At 45.3% G+C, this 16,531-nt stretch overlaps 1 protein-coding gene across 2 annotated transcripts in view; it reads left to right on the forward strand.

Moving 5' to 3' along the window:
- Positions 1-16,531, forward strand: part of LOC110522209 (centrosomal protein 85L) — a 75,639-nt gene that overhangs the window by 11,167 nt on the left and 47,941 nt on the right. For both annotated transcript variants that reach the window (XM_036975781.2, XM_036975780.2), the window contains one exon: positions 2,564-2,722. In XM_036975781.2, the coding sequence (XP_036831676.1) occupies positions 2,564-2,722 (159 nt within the window). The remainder of the gene's footprint in view (positions 1-2,563; positions 2,723-16,531) is intronic.

Consider the following 16,531-nt stretch of genomic DNA (forward strand, 5'->3'; position numbering starts at 1 on the left):
GGCATGATGATGTAAGGGGCTGTCTGGACAGAGCCCTCGAGATTTAAGACCCGTCAGAAATGGGAGAGTGATCATGTAGCAGGTCTAGTTCAACCTCTCTCTGCTGCTGATGCCTATCATAATTGATGCACTGATTCCTGGTAGAGAGAGAGGGAGCGTCAAGGGAAGTGTGTAAAGAGAAATAGGATTCTGGTATGTGGTCACTGTAGATTGGATAATTATTCATGCCTCTTACACAACTATGTAATATTCTTATTATTGTGTAATAACCCCCCAAAACACTACACAATTGGCCAACTGTAGGCTACGATAAGTAGCAATGTTCTTACTAAAGTAATATAGTGTTACTACATAGGTATTAGAGCAATTTGATATAACGTCTTATCTATAAGCAAAAGTATTCTGCCACCTACACTGCATTGTAACAGGAGTGTGCTTCAGCAAGTGCCTTGGTGATGGTCAGAGCAGAGCAGGAGGACAGTCACCTCTCCATGTGGAGTAACGTTGCAGAGCACATCTGAGCTGCACCCTCCTCAGCCTCCTGCCTGATGGCACAAAATAGGACAGCCTTAATGACTTCTGTCTAAACGGATTACACACTCAGAATAGTTTGCAGACAAAGAGGACATACAGCCCCTGCAGTGTGTAAAGACAGACATGGACTGTTGGGATGCACTACGGTGTGTTTGGGACTTGCCCGAACCTCACTGTCTAACCTGACCTCAATCATTACCCATACACACATAACAGTTACTCAATGTGATAAGGACAAGTGCCTGAATGCATCCCTTAGGAATCTGAAACCGAAAATCCCTCCTGTCATCTGAAATGACTCAGGAAATATTTCAGTGTAGCCTCAGCTTTCATTTCCATGTGCCTGGGAGAGAGGGTTTGTTTTCACTAGAGGGGACTGTGTTTTTATAATGGGCGACTGACTGGTTTGCTCAGTTGTGGATTGGTGTAGCTTAGCAGTGGACTAGGGCCTAGCATACTGTCTAACAACTGAATATCACAGGAGGCAAAAGTTATTTTGTGTTTTGTGACTCAGTAAATCAAGGGAAACAATTGGATTAGAGGTCTGAGCAGACAGAGAATCAGTACCGTGGGCACTTCTGGTCTGGCTTCTGTGTCTCATGTGTTTGCTCAGTCAGCACAAAGGAGTATAAAGTCCTCTGCCTTTTTTCTTAGTTATTATCTCAAAAATAGGTTTACTTATCGACGATCCCTTGTTTTTGTTTGATACTAAACAGTCCTGTGTTTTTCATCTTGAAGCTTCCCCTGAAATGTTGGGGGGAAAAATCCAGAATTGGGATTGGAACATCATTTGGTTTAAATCTAGTCCGAAGGTCGGCAGATGGCGATATTGAGTCGTTTCATCTTACCGTCCAAAGGTATTGTATGCAGCGGCTGCGTATCCCTGGACAAGGTCGTACATAAAACATTCTCCATCCAGGCTGCAAAGGCGTGAATTTCCTCCTTAACTCGATTTAATGGTGAGACGGTGGAACAAAATGGAGAAAATATGCATACGTTTCTTTATAAACACCATTTTCCACTACCGGTAGGATGAGGAGACATCTGCCGGCCTTTGGGCTAGTTTAAATCTAAGCTGTGTAGTTTTGACCTGAGCGTATAGGCCACATCCCTGCTTGGTAGATTTCAGTGACACTGTGTCATGTTGTACTACCGGGCTTATCTCTCCCCTCAGGAACTGAGTGTTTCCTAGTCAATATGTGCACTACCACTGTATCAGTCGACTATCAACACTACCCCCTCAGTACCACTATCTCTATATTATCCCGAGTGGCGCAGGGGTCTAAAGGCAATGCATCTCAGTGCTAGAGGCGTGACTACAGACCCTGGTTTAATTCCAGGCTGTATCACAGCCGGCCACGATTGGGAGTCCCATAGAGCGGCGCACAATTGGCCCAGCGTTGTTAGGGTTTGGCCGGGGTAGGCAGTCATTGTAAATAAAAATGTGTTCTTTAACTGACTTGTCTAGTTAAATGGTTAAATACATTTATTTTTAAATATCTGACTGTATAACACAATCACATTGACTGTAATTGAGAGGAAAGTAGATCTTGTTTAGTTATAGCATACAACCAGACTTCAGGGATTGTTGAGTCCGTTTTTTTTGCCAACTAGTTGTGTGTTTACTAGGAGGGGAAGGGGGTGTAGAGCAACAGAAATGTAGTCAGTCCGTCTCCAACCAAAACATATGCCAGTTGAGCTAAGCTAGCAGCTGTTATTAGGGTCTCTAGCTGTGCAGATTCTATTTGCTGACTTTAATAACGATCAAACAATCCCGATCCTCTTATCGGTTAGCGATAAGGTAAAACACCAAGACAGCATTTATTGGCTTCATGTTAGAGTACGGCCTAGCTGTTGGGCTACCATGGGTGGTAGGCTAGTTCATTTGAATCTATTATGAAAACAAAGGATTGATAAAAGTTGAAGTTGGCTTGACCTTTGTTGGTGCTGAAACAGACTAGTACAGTGTAGTAAACAGTGAGTGTTTCTAACAAATGCTTCTTCCTTGACTGGGGGTCTTGTTTTTTAGGTTCCAACACCAGCCCTCCTGGATGGGTCCCGGGGTGTGAGTCGTCATGGCAGGGTACCTCCTCTGCCCCCGGTACCAGTAACCGTGGGAGACGCCACAGCGGTGCCTCTGACAGCGGTGACACAGGCATCGGCACATCCTGCTCCGACAGTGTGGAAGGTATGGACTCTCATCATATATAGGAGGTCCACTCCTCCATAACACGAACAATACAGCACAATACGAGCATTATTAGCAACAGAAGAGAGAGAGAGCGAGAGAATCTCTCGTGTATGACCCATTTTAAGTTTCACTGCATCTTCTAGCTAAGAGTCTGCTGTTATATAAATGACTAGGTCTGAAGCTACGGACTCTAGTCCAACTCTTTCCACACTGTTGTTCCCGGATAAGGGTGTTTCACTTTCTATTGGAAAGTAACGATGACACAAATGGAAACTAAAGTCATGTCCTTTTGGCAGTAGTGTGTCTTAGCTGGTTGGATCACTGGAAGGAATTAAATTGAGATTTAGTAGAGACTCCAAATCCACTCTATTTTTGTGGTTCAGGACTCACTTCTTGCATATCCCTGTTTCTCTCCCTAGTTTCTAGCTACATTGGGAAATATGTTTTATTTCCAATCGTCAAGACTACAACTCTTACATTTGGATTGAGTAGGCCCTACTCCCTGCGCTACTGCATACTACTCCTACCAGCCCAACATGAACATACAAGAAGTCTGTGGCAAACTTTTGCTTATCAACAAGTCCACTGTAGGACTTGGCCTAATAGTTTCTAGTAGGGGGGTATGCCTGCCTTGTGTGGTGTTGTGGCTTTGCCAGGTTAGAGAATGTTGTCGGCAGCCCCCTGTCTGTACTGCGGTCGTAACCTCCAAAGTTCCAGATGTCAGGACCCAGCCCAGCCCCCTCTACCCTTTACCTTCCCTGGGGAGTTGTGTCTGGGACTGGGGTTTCTGGACTGGCCACCCATCTCCCACAACCACCATAACCATTAACAGCTGGCCAGCCACAGTCTGCCTTAGGGCTACCCAAACAAAGACTCTACATATTCAGGTCATCGAGACATTTTGTGGGCTGTGCTGCGGAGATCTGCTCAAGGCCTTGCTTTGTTGGGATCATTTAAACAAACGCACAGAATCATTTATCATCTCGTTAGTGTTTTCAGATGTATTTTGGAGCGTACACACACACAGAGAGAGCTTCAGACGCTTGTGAATGTCACTGCCTTATGAGAGATGAATAGGAGAATGACTCTCTCAATAGCAGCGCCTTCAGTTTAGAGAACTCTGTGTCCCAGTTGCCCCCCTAGCAACTTGAATGTACACAGACAGCACACACCCAAAGGAAGTGTTGTTACCTTGGGAACCCTTCTAGTTAGTTATGACACAAGCAGTCAACAGTTCCTAATTGGTACCCTTGGTGATGATGGAATATAGCAATGCGCCGATGTTCTGTTTGTCCTCACCTGCGGAAACAACAGGCCGGAGTTTCATTGTTCTGGCCTACATTTCAGCACTCAGCAGTCGGCACCCTGCCCTCCCTCATCCACCCTCCCAGCCAGAGGCACTGGGCCGGGCTAGGGCACATTGTCTGTCACCTCCTGGAGCCTGGGTGGATCTAGAGCTGTTCTAAAGCACCTGCCTGTCTGTGTGTGTGTGCTGTGGGGAACTAACTAATACTGAGCCCCCCCCACCTCCCCCGGCCGGTTGAAGAGCACAGGGCCTGGCAGACTCCGATTGATCGCAGCATCTCTGCTTTTAATTGAGCTACTTACCTTCAGTGCAGCGCATCAGGTACTGCGTAGGTCCAGAAACAAGGTCAGACTCAGTTCTCCTCACTTTGTCATCTCTGCTGCTACTATTTCATTCTTCCAGGCTGGCTGGTGTGTTAGGAGAACGTAAGATAACATTGACTTGCCTTTCACTAACCCAGGATGACCTGTACAGGCTCTGCCTTTTTTAAACTACAAATATTGAATTGTTTCCTTTGTATTTTCTTGTGAGCCCCCCCCCCCCTAACTGAATGCCATAACCACTGGAGATGTGAATGGATACAGGCCCGAGAGAGAGAGCTGGACTCTGAAGTAGGGCAGCTCTGCCATGACAATGTCTGTAATGTCTGAGTGGGTGGATCAGGAGCTCTTCTATAACTATCGCGTTAGGAGGACACTACTGCGATCGTCCTGCAGCATGGCTGTATCTTCCGATACTGTAGCTAGGCTAACATCAGACAAACTCAGATTGCTAATCCACTCGACCCTGTAATTAAATGGAACAAAGGTCTAGTGATTAAGGCATGATTGAATTGTCAGTTATTCCCATTTGTTTTGTTTGGACATTGGACTGGACATTTTGAGAGATCCCTTTTCGCTATTTAAACCCCTAGTGTGCAGGATCGTCTGCATTTTGAGAGATCCCTTTTCGCCATTTAAACCCCTAGTGTGCAGGATCGCCTGCATTTTATTGTACACGTTTCCACCTCCCGCCATTGTGTTGACATTTGAGTTCATAGGAAATCTTCCTCTCTCCTTACAGCAGTGACACAATGAATTGCTTTTGTTCTAATCTCAATGTATAGTTGTGGTTTCAAGGGTGGTATTTATGCAGCGCTGGTGTTTTTACTCCAACCCCTACGGTTTGTTTCTGTGCAGACTGTGATCCACATGAAGGGAGGATTCTATTCCTGGAGCCACTGCATCAAGTCTGCAGTTGGTTTATCGTCTTTTTTCACCCTCCATTTTGCTCCTCATATATGGGGACAATCTGTTTGTTTTTTTTACACAAATTCAATCCAAACGTACTGACAGTATACCCTTTCAGTACCCCCCTATCAAGAGATTGCTATCTGCTGTACTCCTCAACCCGCTCTCTCTTTCCGTCACTCTGTCTGACGTTTACCCAGGCAAGCGGCTCTATTTCAATCCCCCTTTACATGTCCTTAAACAACATCTTCATTGCAGAGCAGGCTTATGTAACGCGCGTGCTTTTTTGTTGTTGTTGTGCGTGTTTCAATTGTGTGCCTTTGATAGCTATTCTCCTCGCCATTAGGAGGTAGGATACGGTGGATGGGCTTGGCGTCGCCTGGGGACATGGGTGCATCCGGGTCACTCTGCCTTTTCCCTGGTTTCTGTGTGTGCAGACACCGATGTCAATGACCAATGGCTGTGCAGACACCGGTGCCAAAGACCAATGGCTGTGCTGACACCAATGCCAAAGACCAATGGGTGCTGTAGCCATACCAGAGGCTCAGTCCAGGCTCAGAATTCCAGACATAATATTGATGTAAATATAGGTCATCCATCCCAGCCAGAGCTCTAGGCTGTCTATGGCATCCTGTACAGAGCCATCTGATTTGGTGCTTGAAGTCAGCTGCAGGCTAGTTCTGTTTCAGGGTTGCACATACATGCGCTTACCTGAGCGCTGAAAAGTTCAGAGTATATTCTTGGGGTGTTGTAGACTTCTAGTGTTAGAAGAACTAGTAGGTTTGGATATTTACATCCATGATTAAATGATTTGCCTGAGGCCTCCCTGTATAAGTGCAGAGATGGACTGTGTTCAGGGGCGGCTGGTAGCCGAGTGGTTAGAGCGTTGGGCTGGTAACCGAGAGGGTTGATGGATCAAATCCCTGAGCTGACAAGGTAAAAATGTGTCGTTCTGAGCAAGGCAGTTAACCCACTGTTCCCCTGGGCGCCGAAGATGTGGATGTTTATTATGGCAGCCTCCTGGACCTCTCTGATTCAGAGGGGTTGGGTTAAATGCCGAAGACACATTTCAGTTGAATGCATTCAGTTGTACAACTGTGGCTATTCAGCATGATAATTGTCCATTGGGGTGGGGGCAGGGTAGATGTCTGTTGAGGAGGAGGAATGTCTTTCCTGATTGTGTGAGGTCATCATCTTCTTGAGAGCTGCGTTTGTAAGTGATCATCTATCGCCTATGGCGTCCTCTTCCTGTCTCTAGATGAAATCTCTGTGTCGGATAACCATTTCTCCAACTCTCTGGGTGACCTGGTTTTCCACAAGACGATCCAACCCGGAAAAATAGGTTGAAGCGTCTTTACCGTCCCTCTTCGGTCAAATATAACCTTGAGAGAAAATAGCATTGAGCAAAGAATTTGATACATCCGGCTTTCTGAGTCAACCAACCTGTAACAGACGACACAGTTTTCCAGACCTCTGGAGAACCAAGGAGCCCTTCTAAAGAATCCCCCCGTTTCTAAATTAGCTCTCGGCCGCTGCCGACCTAGAACAAGGCAAAGGAAATTCCTCCGGTTTGGAACCAGGCCGCCCCATGACCCTCCTCTCTAATTATACATGGCCGTGACAGCAGCAAGCCTCATAATTACTTCAGGGGTGCCTTTGGCTTCACCACGGTGGTTCTGGGTAAAACAGGCCCAGGCTGTAAAGATTTTATTGAGAGGTTGTGTTCCAGAGGTGAACAGATTGGTGGTTCATGTCAATTTCCTGTTTAAGACTCCTCCCACTGTTTGATGTAATGTTCTGCCATGGTTAACTACTCCATGTAAGGTGACATTTTTATTTGTTTATTTAACCAGATAAGTTGACTGAGGACACATTCTCATTACAGCAACAACCTGGGGAATAGTTACAGGGATGAAAGAGCCCATTGGAAGCTGGGCATGGTTAGAAAGGGAATTTAGCCAGGACGCTGGGGTTAAGACAGCACCCTACACAGGGCAATGTCCCCAATCACTGCCCTGGGGCATTGGGATATTTTTTTTTTTTATAGACCAGAGGAAAGAGTGACTCCTACTGGCCCTCCAACACCACTTCCAGCAGCATCTGGTCTCCCATCCAGTAAATGACCAGGACCAACTCTGCTCAGCTTCAGAGGTAAGCCAGCAGTGGGATACAGGGTGGTACACTGCTAGCCAACATCTTAATCAATACCAAGTTAAGGTCCTCCTGATATTAGATCAGCAGTTGCTTGTGGAGTGACAGGGACAGTGCAGTAAAATTCCATGCTTGAGTTCCAGCAACTGTCATTCTCTCGAGGTTACTACAGGCTCTGTCTGTACACCATAAGCATAGATTCTCCCAGGTTCTTATTTTGGCCCCGTGGAGACATCCAGATCCATGGGGTGCTTTACGTAATGCAGGTCGAGCCCAGGCCGTCACCGGGGTGTTAGGTTACCAGGGAGATGATGGGCAGTTGGGAGAGGCAACCTGAGCTGAGCACAGTGACACATGGGCCGGGAATAAACACGGAGGTGGCCCAAGACATGCAGGAAGGATGCTTGGCATTCCCCTGAGCGCTCTATTAATACTAAAGAACACCCAAGCGTATTGATGAAGGGCAAGTTGGCACTCACTCCATCACAAAGGATTTACACTCATCACTCAACCCTGTGCATCAATAGTGGGTGTCAGGTCTGTAGCTCAACATGTCTCTGTTCCATTCTTCATCGTCCCCCACTCTTGCAAGCCCTTGTACGACCAATTCCAGTTGTTTGAAAGGTCAAGCCCGGGATAGGCTCACATTTTGGAGGGAATACGGGAACCATTGTTTCCAGTTAAAAAGGGCCAGCAACTGCTCCCCTCTGTGCTTTTTATGGTGTCTAATGAATTTAGGCAGCTTAACCATCCATGTAGATTTTCTATCTAGAATCCTTGTTTCTAGGAGGCCATTTTGGAGTAAGTGTCTAAATCTCCTGTTGATCCGAACCTAATTTACACCTCCCAGAAGAGACCTAAGTAGAGAGGTTGTTCTGAAATGAGATTTGGTGTAGCTTTGCACCATCCCAAGCACGCACGGCCAGTTGGGGCTCATCTCATTAGCGTTTGACTGTGAGGGGGGTAATTATGTCAGGCTGTGATTGAAGGGAGTGAGGGGTTTTGTTTGGGCAAGGCCCCCAGTGCCCTGCCCCTTCACCCCTCTAGTCCCTAACACAACCGCTAGACCAGCTGCTCCGCTCTCATCTCACTAATGATGGGTTAGGATAGGCCACACAAAGACTTGGCAAGGACCATCCTTCACTGAAGTTAGCAAAGTTAGCTATTGTGTACCTGAATATGACATTTCCCGCTGGGTAATATGTCAGATGGGTCTTTAGCCTAGGCTAAGTCTTGAAAATGGAAGTATACCCACTTGGAGAGTCCAGTCCAAAATGTCAGCAATGTTATCAAGATTCTTGTTTTGTTTTGTGTTCACCGAATAGTTACTGTGATTGGATCCACTCACATGTAGCCTATTTGGTAAAGGTTAGGCCTAATAGTAGAGTTAGGCCTACATTGATCCTACATATTTGGAAGAGCCTTTAATCACTGTCCACTCATGCATAAGCAGATGGGTATTTGTTTGTCCATTATGCTAGTTTTCATATGCTAATCCCTGTCATGGAAATTCTACACAGGGACACTCGAAGTCAATCTTAAATGAATCATTATTCATTATCAGCGCTCTGGAGAGAGGTTCCAAACAACTCAATGCACCAAGTACACATGTTGATCAGGAGCTCCACCGGGGCAGTCCCGTTAGTTCTCTTACATACAAGTTATATTTTAACTTATTCATAATGAATTAGTCTTTGACGTTTGCTTCATTCATGTGACCGACCAATACTGGGTCATGCACCTGACAGACCAATACCTCACGAGGCTTCTTCTCTCTAAGCTGAAACCTTGAAACTAAGATATCTTTCATTCTCAGAACAAGGTTCTCGGCGTACTGCCAAATTGCAGATACTGATAGTGAGGATTTGTTCAATCAGTCACAGAAATTGGTTATTAGAAAAGCACAAACATAACATTTTCCATCACATCCTGCTGTGAGGTACAGGACAGTATGCTAACGCTAACTGCTAGCCACTGTAGCCGGCATATTTTTCATTTTATTTTCCTCTAACCCTACCACCCGCTCCCCTAATTGGAGTAAACTAATGGACAACAATACTCAGGCTTCTACTTCCAGCTTATACAGTGCCTTGCGAAAGTATTCGGGCGCCTTGAACTTTGCGACCTTTTGCCACATTTCAGGCTTCAAACATAAAGATATAAAACTGTATTTTTTTGTGAAGAATCAACAACAAGTGGGACACAATCATGAAGTGGAACGACATTTATTGGATATTTCAAACTTTTTTAACAAATCAAAAACTGAAAAATTGGGCGTGCAAAATTATTCAGCCCCTTTACTTTCAGTGCAGCAAACTCTCTCCAGAAGTTCAGTGAGGATCTCTGAATGATCCAATGTTGACCTAAATGACTAATGATGATAAATACAATCCACCTGTGTGTAATCAAGTCTCCGTATAAATGCACCTGCACTGTGATAGTCTCAGAGGTCCGTTAAAAGCGCAGAGAGCATCATGAAGAACAAGGAACACACCAGGCAGGTCTGAGATACTGTTGTGAAGAAGTTTAAAGCCAGATTTGGATACAAAAGGATTTCCCAAGCTTTAAACATCCCAAGGAGCACTGTGCAAGCGATAATATTGAAATGGAAGGAGTATCAGACCACTGCAAATCTACCAAGACCTGGCCGTCCCTCTAAACTTTCAGCTCATACAAGGAGAAGACTGATCAGAGATGCAGCCAAGAGGCCCATGATCACTCTGGATGAACTGCAGAGATCTACAGCTGAGGTGGGAGACTCTGTCCATAGGACAACAATCAGTCGTATATTGCACAAATCTGGCCTTTATGGAAGAGTGGCAAGAAGAAAGCCATTTCTTAAAGATATCCATAAAAAGTGTCGTTTAAAGTTTGCCACAAGCCACCTGGGAGACACACCAAACATGTGGAAGAAGGTGCTCTGGTCAGATGAAACCAAAATTGAACTTTTTGACAACAATGCAAAACGTTATGTTTGGCGTAAAAGCAACACAGCTGAACACACCATCCCCACTGTCAAACATGGTGGTGGCAGCATCATGGTTTGGGCCTGCTTTTCTTCAGCAGGGACAGGGAAGATGGTTAAAATTAATAGGAAAATGGATGGAGCCAAATACAGGACCATTCTGGAAGAAAACCTGATGGAGTCTGCAAAAGACCTGAGACTGGGACGGAGATTTGTCTTCCAACAAGACAATGATCCAAAACATAAAGCAAAATCTACAATGGAATGGTTCAAAAATAAACATATCCAGGTGTTAGAATGGCCAAGTCAAAGTCCAGACCTGAATCCAATCGAGAATCTGTGGAAAGAACTGAAAACTGCTGTTCACAAATGCTCTCCATCCAACCTCACTGAGCTCGAGCTGTTTTGCAAGGAGGAATGGGAAAAAATGTCAGTCTCTCGATGTGCAAAACTGATAGAGACATACCCCAAGCCACTTACAGCTGTAATCGCAGCAAAAGGTGCACGCCCAATTTTTCAGTTTTTGATTTGTTAAAAAAGTTTGAAATATCCAATAAATGTCGTTCCACTTCATGATTGTGTCCCACTTGTTGTTGATTCTTCACAATAAAATACAGTTTTATATCTTTATGTTTGAAGCCTGAAATGTGGCAAAAGGTTGCAAAGTTCAAGGGGGGCGAATACTTTCGCAAGGCACTGTACATACTATATACATTTTACGGATACAATATATTTTGCAATAGTTATCTTTTGTTTGTTTTTAGTCCCATCTTTCAGCTACCTTCCCTCCCATCTATCTCTGAAGACCATCCAGTTTGACTTCTATTTGCCATATATTTTAAACTTTGCTGTTTCACAAAAGTTCTGGACCTGTATACGTTTTACGGACACAGTATATTTCCCATTAGTTATCGTGTTTTTTTTAGTCTCACCCTTCAGCTCCATTCAACCTCTCCCATCTATCTCTTAAGGTATCTCCATCCATTTTGTTGTTATTTATATTTGCCATATATTTTTCAACTGTGCTGTGATGTTTCACAAAAAATCTTCTACAGATTGTTTCTACAGATTGTAAATGAAAGATTTTTGTTGTTGTTGCTAAAAGTATTATTATATTATTGATTGATTGACTATGACTTCAAATCACCCAGCAGTGCTATTTGCAAAGTTAGCTCCACGTAAATGTTGCAATTCTTCAGCCATTCCTGGACTTGCGACCAAAAACAAGCTACATATGGAGAGTACCAAAACACGTGATCTAATGATTCTGTCTTTTCGCAGCAAAATCTCCAGAGCTGGAATGGTTGTATCCCCCATATATATAACATTCTATTGGTTGCAAGAATTTTGTATAATAATTTTGAATCCGGTGTCGTTTTGCGTATCAGTGCCATGGAATCAGTACATCGAAAATCTCTTCCCAACTATTTTGCAGTCTGTATGGCACAGCTGTCAATTATTTGGTCTTTAAATGAAACTGGTATACTTTCTTATTTATCACCATTTTCTTTAACCAATTTTGGTCTTTTAATGCAGTCAAGTTTCTTACTTTTTCCCCCTTCCACTTGCGTCATCCATTTTTGCGGTAATGCTGCAATTAATAAGCCAGCATATTAGCTGATCCTGTGGCTGTGCGCTAACATGCAGTAGCTAGCTAGCGCAGTTTGCTTTAATAGTGTCATAAATAATAAGCAGTGTTCCTTTGTTCTCCTGGATCTCCCCAGCCTCTTCCTCTCTGAAGCTCCCTCTCGCTCACTGAGCCTCTGACTTAGATACGGATGAATCAGAGCTAGTTAGTTTCTCCGCTGGGACCAGGGATCAGTGCTTGCATGTGTGAGAGTGTGTGTGTGTGTGAGAGAGAGTGGTGTGTCTTATCGTTCTCTGCTATAATGTGAGTCACAGTTGGGCTGAACGCAGCTCCATCTTCCCTCGTCTTCGCAGAGATGCTTTTGGCAGTGGTGACATGTTTTTTTATGCACCCCATGTGATCGGGTGTTGATTTGGACATCTGCATTCACAAAGGGAACGGTCTCCCTGCTGCTTTTCCTGCTGTTATGGTACCACTGTGGAGAGAATGAACAAACCTGGTGTTAAGGTTGTTCTGTACAGTTTAGTATAGTTTGTGTCTTTCTTTCAGGCTCAAAGAAAGACACAGTTTGACATTTGAATTTGTAGTCGTGTGCTGTAAGGCGTCCGTTGGCTCCAATGTCTGCACTGCTGGCATCAACACGTATTCCACAAACAAAATATGCGGATGTAGGAAGAGGATGCATAATGAACCTTGAGAAGCTAAAACTCAGCTCAAACAATGACAATTGTGAAGGATAATAAGCTACTGTACTAGCTTGCATGCTAACCTGGATACGGCATTTAGCTAAGTCCACAATGCATGTTAGCGTTCTGTTAGATTCTGTTATTTACACAGTGCTGTTAGCGGCATTTCTGTTTCCCCAATAATCTTTTAATAAAAACCAAATCCTCTTACAGCGATCCTGGACCCTTTCAAGGAACGTAACCCCAACTTGATTAACACCTCATTTAGTGGATGTTGTAAAAGGCCTCTTTGTATATAATCTCGTGGGATATTAGTTGGATTTATGAAATAAACCCGAGGGCCCCCAACTGCTCTGAATCTGTTCTGTAGTTTGGGGGGGGGGGGACTTGACAGGACAGGATGTGTCAGACGAGGGGTTGGCGTGGTGGTGTGAAGACAGGACGAGGTCCTAGTTCATGTATGGATTAGGCTTGTCATTCGACTTGGAGTTGAGCCATGTGTACATATGGGGCCTCCTGCAGCCTTCATCGCTGCCCTTTGTAATTAGTGGGGACCCCCCAGAGTTAATCTAAGGGCGATGAAAAGCCCAGTTTGTCTGTCTGACTGTCAGTTGGTGCCTGGTGCGCACACTGTCCATCGTTGACCCGCTGATACAGGCTAGCATGGGTAGAGGGGAAATTGAATGAGGTCGACGAGTGAGGGAAAGTGTGTGTGTAGGTGTTTGCATTTGTGTGCGTGTGTGTTTGTCTGCATTATGAGTCTGGTTTGTTTTCTGTTCTATTAGTGGGAAGGGGATGACTGTAAATACAACGCACAATGGCTGTCTTCTAGATGAAGGCTTGATAGATATTTCACCAGTTTCTCCCACCTCCTTCAGGGTTCCCAAGGAAACCAAACTTTCCCTTTTCTCTCTCTCTCTCTCTCTCTCTCTCTCTCTCTCTCTCTGGCAGCCCTTGGCTCGTCTCTGTCAGATTTCCATTCCTCCGCTGAATGAGCTCTTCATCTCTTTATTCTCTGGATGCATCTCAAGTCAATTTTTTCTGTCATTTTTCCTTGATTGGTTTCTCGAACCGAAAACAGCGAGTGAATTCCACAGTGACAATGTTGTAATGTTGCGGAGGTAGGCTTCGTTGTGTCTGATTCGCCACCCTCGTAGATAATGAAACCATCCACGCATTTCTAATAGGATAATCGTCCATCCTGAACTGATCTGAGATTTAAAGCTTTTTGAAGAGTTTGGAGGCAAATCCTGCCCAGGGAGACTGTAGTGTGTGCAAATCCACTAACGACGAGTAGAGACACGACTAGGTTAGCACCTCTCGCTGGATTACACACACTTCATATTCCTCTTTAAATCCATGTTACATAGATGTACCTGGAGGAGAAGGATAACTGAATGGAGCTGGATGTAACTGAGATGACACACACAGGAAGTATCCATGCCAGCTTAAAATGACATGGCCCCCTAGCGAGGATCTGCCTGGTAAGGCAATTCTCTGACCGACAGGATGAGAGACCAGAAAGGAGTGCATGTCCTAGGTCTGTTCTCCAGATACGCAGCCTGTTTTTCACCATGTTAAATAACACCACTCTGAGGAGGATGGACGCATAGGAGGAAGAATCTCTCGCAGCAGGACACTCGCAGTATCCTGTGTCCGTAACGTCTGACCATAGGAAGATCAAGTTCTTGGGGGGGTTTTGTATAGGCATCATCATAACTAGGGTCTTTTTCAGGGACGTCTCGTAGAGAGAGGCACAACCTGTTATTAGACTGCAAATCCCAGCACCCACCTGAAGGTGAAGTGGTTAAAAAATGGTAATGGTATTTGGTTTGGACTGGTGGTTAGTGGAATGGGCCAAATTATATTACTTAGCTTAGCTTTCTTCTGCATGGTGGCAAAATGAACGAGATTCATTTTCAGCCCAGGAGACGCAAGCCCTCAACTGGTCTCACTTTCTAAGATGTATGTTCTCCATGTGGCTCTTCTAAGCATTTCAGAAATCCTGAATATTATTTTAATGAATGATAATGGGATTAAAAGCTTTGCCGGTCTCAGTCTGTGAATGAACGGTTTCTCAGTTTGAAATCAGCTTGAACCGGTGGAACTAAAAACCCCAGGGTGGGGGGGGTGTCCTTCTGAAAACGAATGGAGGTGCTGAATGAGGTCACTCCACTAATCTCCTCTCTTCTAAAACCCAAAAGGTTGTTATTTTGAGCTTTCTCAAGGTCGTTCATGGCCATTCTTCTAACAGCCTTGCTCTGAGATTGTAGGGTTTATGCCGAGCGATGTCTAATTTCTGGTGTCACTATGGCGTCTTCCGTTTGCTGTAGGCTATAACAGTAATTGACATCAGATGTTAGCTATTATGGCTTTGATAGGGCTGTTGTGGTAGGGGAACTTTAGCACCCAGTGTGTGATGGAGGGGGCTTTCGTTCGTCAATCGGTCCCAGCTTCAGTGCCTTTCTGGGAGACGTGAAGTCGCGACCCCACTGTACCTGTCAGTCTGAGAGCCCACCGGGCAGGAGGTGGAGCTGACACACACACACACACACACCTCTCTCCCTCCTCCCGGCTACCTCCCTCTTCGCCTCTCTTGTCTTCCCATTCTCTGTTCCTACCCTAAGGAATAACCACAGACACAGTAAACACACATGCAGCACACTCACCTCTCGTCGTCTTTCCTGTCGTAAAAACCTCCACTTAGCCATTCTCTCCTTCTCTGCCCCCCCCCCTTCTTGTCACGTGCCACATAAAGTACAAATGGCCAATCGATCCCTCTCTTCCTGAGTATGTTCCTGTAGCCTGCAGGCCCATGGGGCAGGAAGCACTACAGCTCATTATCTCATGTCTTACCTCTCTCTCTCTCTCTATCTAAAACTGAAGTCTATCCCTATCACATACAAATGAACCGAGACACCCTGGACTTAATGAAAGAAACCAGGCGGGATGAGGTGAGAGGAAAGCGGCCCTGCTTCATTACAGAGGCATGAGGAGCATGGCAGGAGTTTATTACAGTATGGCTAACAGGGTGTTACAGTCCCCACCCAGGCTCCAGGGCATACACCAGAAATACTTACCCCTTAGTGTTAAAGGCAAGGGGCTCTAATGCAAATGTTACTTTAATGAGCTAAGGGAAGGATACAGGAGCTAGGCTGTAGTTAGGCTACAGAGCCATGTGCACTGATACACCAGTGGAATGCATATTGATGACATGCAGCGTGCTGCTGGGTTTGCGTTCCTGGGAGCTGCTGATAGAAGGATGTGAACTCGGTGATAGATCGTGTGATTTGAGGTGACTGAAGTGAGGTAATCCATGGATCGTCTCTGTGACTTGGAGGAACGACAGGGAACAAACCGAGTGTTTTAGGTGTCGATTGAGAACTTAACAGTTATATGACAGTAATTCCCCCGGTCTCAGTGTAGACTGGCCGCTGACAATCTGCCAACTCATCTGAAGCCATACTCTGTTGCCGTCAGCCAGTGTTATGGGACAGCTGAGCCCAGTCATATGTCTCCTCTCTCTTTATGAAGTCCGTCTCTCAGCTCTGACAGGCCTGATGGCTCAGCACTTCTCCCCAGACCCAGCCAGCTTTCCTGTCCTGTACAGGCTTGTTTTATCTAGTCGGCTACGGACACCGTATAATTGGCGAGGCAAGCCAAGCGTTCTCACTAACACTATGCTGACTGGTGACCCCTTTTGTTTCTGCTTCAGGTTGGTTAGGCTGCTGAGAGAGAGAGAGCGAGCAAGCGAGAGGGAGTGTGAGAAAGATAGAGAGAGTGGGAGGTGGTCTATAGTCATACATCCAGCTGGCCGGTCTCTCTGACTGTGTCCCTCCTTCAACAGGGCTCCATTAACCCTGATGACTGGGAGATTAGAG

Source organism: Oncorhynchus mykiss, chromosome 4 (assembly GCF_057628025.1).
Source record: "Oncorhynchus mykiss isolate SJ-2025 chromosome 4, ASM5762802v1, whole genome shotgun sequence".
Lineage (NCBI taxonomy): Eukaryota > Metazoa > Chordata > Actinopteri > Salmoniformes > Salmonidae > Oncorhynchus > Oncorhynchus mykiss.